This window comes from Alosa pseudoharengus, unplaced genomic scaffold, assembly GCF_046254945.1.
Source record: "Alosa pseudoharengus isolate Yale_2024_CS ecotype anadromous, Long Island Sound unplaced genomic scaffold, YU_APseudo_1.1 YU_APseudo_1.1_scf_15, whole genome shotgun sequence".
In the NCBI taxonomy this organism is placed as follows: Eukaryota; Metazoa; Chordata; class Actinopteri; order Clupeiformes; family Clupeidae; genus Alosa; species Alosa pseudoharengus.
The window spans coordinates 35,910,893-35,914,930 of NW_027468620.1; the positions used below are offsets into that span (position 1 = coordinate 35,910,893).

The 4,038-nt window shown below is 47.7% G+C and overlaps 1 protein-coding gene across 1 annotated transcript in view; it reads left to right on the forward strand.

The window, feature by feature from the left end:
- Positions 1 to 3,486, forward strand: part of LOC143123990 (inactive pancreatic lipase-related protein 1-like) — an 11,872-nt gene extending 8,386 nt beyond the window's left edge. The window contains exons 4-7 of the mRNA XM_076285246.1: positions 726 to 855; positions 1,221 to 1,332; positions 1,553 to 1,720; positions 3,414 to 3,486. Of these exons, the coding sequence (XP_076141361.1) occupies positions 726 to 855; positions 1,221 to 1,332; positions 1,553 to 1,720; positions 3,414 to 3,486 (483 nt within the window). The remainder of the gene's footprint in view (positions 1 to 725; positions 856 to 1,220; positions 1,333 to 1,552; positions 1,721 to 3,413) is intronic.
- The last annotated feature ends 552 nt before the right edge of the window (positions 3,487 to 4,038 follow it).

Sequence of the window (4,038 nt, forward strand, 5' to 3'; positions counted from 1 at the left end):
ACACTCATCCGCTCTCTCCCATCAGGGAGCAAAGTCAGGGTCGTAAATAAGGGAGTGGACACTCTCCGGTCTGACCTTACCCGGGATCCGAGTGGATCTCCCAGGAAGCTGATGACTCAGAGGGGAGATTCGGCGAAAACCAGCTCATCGACTTGTCCCAAAGCTCCCCAACGCTATCCTCTTACAGCACACAAGAGAACGTGCTGACCACTAGGGTCGGGTCTACACACCATACGTCTGTGTCTGTGTGTGCCATCTGAGGTGTGAAAAAAGGGACACACACACACACAGACACACACACACACAGACCAGACACACACACACACACCCACACAGACACACACACACACAGACACAAACACACACAGACCAGACACACACACACACACCCACACAGACACACACACACACACACACCCACACAGACACACACACACACAGACACACACACACCCACACAGGTTACTGTTGGTGATGAGGAGACCTGAAGACATGCAGACTACCCCTGAAGTTGGAAGAGGATGCCATCATGTAATCTCTCCCACACACACAGACCAGACACACACACACACACAGACAACTGAAGTTGGAAAAGGATCATGTAATCTCTTCCAGCTTTGAAGTTGCCATTTAGATGATCTGCGAGAATGCTCCTGAACTGCTTCATCTGTTTCCACTGACTGCTTACTAGTGCCTCTGTGTGTGTGTGTGTGTGTGTCCTTCAGGGAAGCTGTTTCCCATGCTCCGAGGGTGAGTGTCCTGTCATGGGTCACTTTGCTGACACCTTTAAGATTCCAGATGGCGTCAGCAAGATGAGATATTTCATGAGCACGGGAAAAAACGCTCCTTTCGTCCGTAAGAACCCCCCCTCTCCCTCTACTTGCACTCCAGTGACAAATCCTAACTCTCATTTAGACAGATATGAAACATTACATTTCACCCGAAAGCCAGATATCCCTACATTTTTGTGAGTATTGTATATAGTGTAGAGAGAACATTGACAAATCCTAACTCTCATTTAGACAAATATATATATATATATATATATATATATATATATATATATATAGTGTATAGATAACATTGACAAACCCTAACTCTCATTTAGACAGATACAGTATAGTGTAGAGAGAACATTGAGCAGAACTGTATGTTTATTGTGCATAAGCATGATGTTTGTCTTCAGTCCATTCAGTCCACTGTTGGGTGCTATGTTTCAGGTTATCGTTACCACGTCAACGTCACCATCGACGGCACCCGCACGAACCCTGGCTACTTTAAGGTGGCTCTGTACGGTGCATCCGACAACACACGCCAGTACAGAATATTCATGTACGTACACTCCGCCTTAACCACCTGCTCATATACTTTCTGTGTAGTCTGTGTGTGTGTGTGTGTGTGTGTGTGTGTGTGTGTGTGTGTGTGTACAGAGGTCCAGTTAGTAGTTAACATTGCCATTTACCACTTTAGTTTTGAACTCAACTCAAGTTTGAGATGAAATTGAGAAGGCAGCTGTACTGTTACTGACGGTGATTTCCTCCTGTGGCGACAGCGGCTTCCTGAAGCCTGGCGGGAGCTACGACGTGTTTGTGGACACGGAGAGGGACGTCGGGGAGGTGACCCACGTGAAGTTCGTCTGGAACAACAACATCATCAACCCCATGCTGCCGCGCTTCGGAGCCACGCGCATACAAGTGCTGCGAGGGCGGGACAGCAGGACGTACGTCCACTCTCATTGGCTGACTGTACCTCCCTGTGTTCTCATTGGCTGACTGTACCTCCCTGTGTTCTCATTGGCTGACTGTACCTCCCTGTGTTCTCATTGGCTGACTGTACCTCCCTGTGTTCTCATTGGCTGACTGTACCTCCCTGTGTTCTCATTGGTTGCTCTGGGCTCATTCTGTCTCCCCATCAGCACCTATCGTTACCGCCTGTCTGTCTGTCTGTCTGTCTGTCTCTGACCTTTAGGCTGTCTGTCTCTGACCTTTAGGCTGTCTGTCTCTGACCTTTAGGCTGTCTGTCTCTGACCTTTAGGCTGTCTGTCTCTGTCTATCTGCAGAAAGAGAGAAAGAGAGAGAGAGAGCGAGAGAGAGATCCATCTCAGTTTGTCTCTCTTTCCAACTGTCTTGCTTGCTGCGTGTCTGTCTGCCCTGCCATGACTCCTACAATATATCATGCTGTCTGTCTGTCAGTCTGTCTGTCTACACTAGACATGTGAACACACTCAGTCTCACTCTGACCGATTGGGAGAGAGGGGCGCCATCTTTGGACAGTGCAGGGACCATCTCATCTCTGTAACACACACTGAGGGCTAAGAATTATTACTGGGCAATGACTTCACCACCTGAACCAGAAAACACAAAACACAAAGCACTTCCAGTGACTTACTCATGCGCTGAGCTCTTCATCACATTTGGGGAGCACATGATTATCATCCTCAGTATAACGCAGTGACTTGTTTTGGCCACTGGAGGGAGACACAGCACCACAGCACAATGGTAGGGTCCATGGCGCCCCACTGGTTGGTGTGCAGTGTGTTCCCAGAGAGAACTGGGCCTGTTACAGCTCTACTGGCTCCACTTCCCTCATTTGTCAACCCAGCCGCAGTATCTACACATGGCCACAGAGTAGCCAAGCACACTAGTACACTTGCACACTAGTACACATACACATGGCCACAGAGTAGCCAAGCACACTAGTACACTTACACACTAGTACACTTGCACACTAGTACACATACACATGGCCACAGAGTAGCCAAGCACACTAGTACACTTACACACTAGTACACTTGCACACTAGTACACATACACATGGCCACAGAGTAGCCAAGCACACTAGTACACTTGCACACTAGTACACTTGCACACTAGTACACATACACATGGCCACAGAGTAGCCAAGCACACTAGTACACTTACACACTAGTACACTTGCACACTAGTACACATACACATGGCCACAGAGTAGAGAAGCACACTAGTACACATACACATGGCCACAGAGTAGCCAAGCACACTAGTACACTTGCACACTAGTACACTTGCACACTAGTACACATACACATGGCCACAGAGTAGAGAAGCACACTAGTACACTTGCAGCTTGGTACACATACACATGGCCACAGAGTAGCTAAGTACACAAGTACACTTGCACACTAGTACACTTGGGTGCCACACAGAGTAGCCTGTAGGCACGCTAGTACACTTGGATGCTAGTACACTCGGACACTAGTAGACTTCGACAAAGACAACAGCTACCTGCCATTGTGAGCACAAACACACACACACACACACACACACTTGGACACATACAAAAGAGCCTAAACACACATAAATAAGATATGAAATGCACATTGCAAATGCAAATGCACACAAACTAAAACTTGCCCATCTCTTTTGTCTGATCAGGTTTGAGTTCTGCGGGCAGGAAAAGGTGTTAGAGAACGTTCTTCAGACCCTTTCACCATGTGGCTCTCCTTGACCAGTCATATCAATAAAGAGCACCATGTGCATCTCCTTGACCAGTCATATGGCTCTTCTTGACCAGTCATATCAATAAAGAACACCATGTGCATCTCCTTGACCAGTCATATCAATAAAGAGCACCATGTGGCTCTCCTTGACACATCACAGGTCAATTAATCAATCAGTCATATCAATAAAGTATAAGTATATATACTCTTTTGATCCCATGAGGGAAATTTGGTCTCTGCATTTATCCCAATCCGTGAATTAGTGAAACACACTCAGCAGGGAACACACATGAGGTGAAGCACACACTAATCCCGGCGCAGTGAGCTGCCTACAGTGGCGCTCGGGGAGCAGTGAGGGGTTAGGTGCCTTGCTCAAGGGCACTTCAGCCGTTCCTCCTACTCGTCGGGGTTAGAACCGGCAACCCTCCGATTACAAGTCCGAAGCCCTAACCACACCCGTGGGGGCAGCCGTGAACACACACACACACACAAAGAACACACTCTATATGCATGTTTTTTGTGTTTTCTTATGACGTGCACACACACACACACACACACAC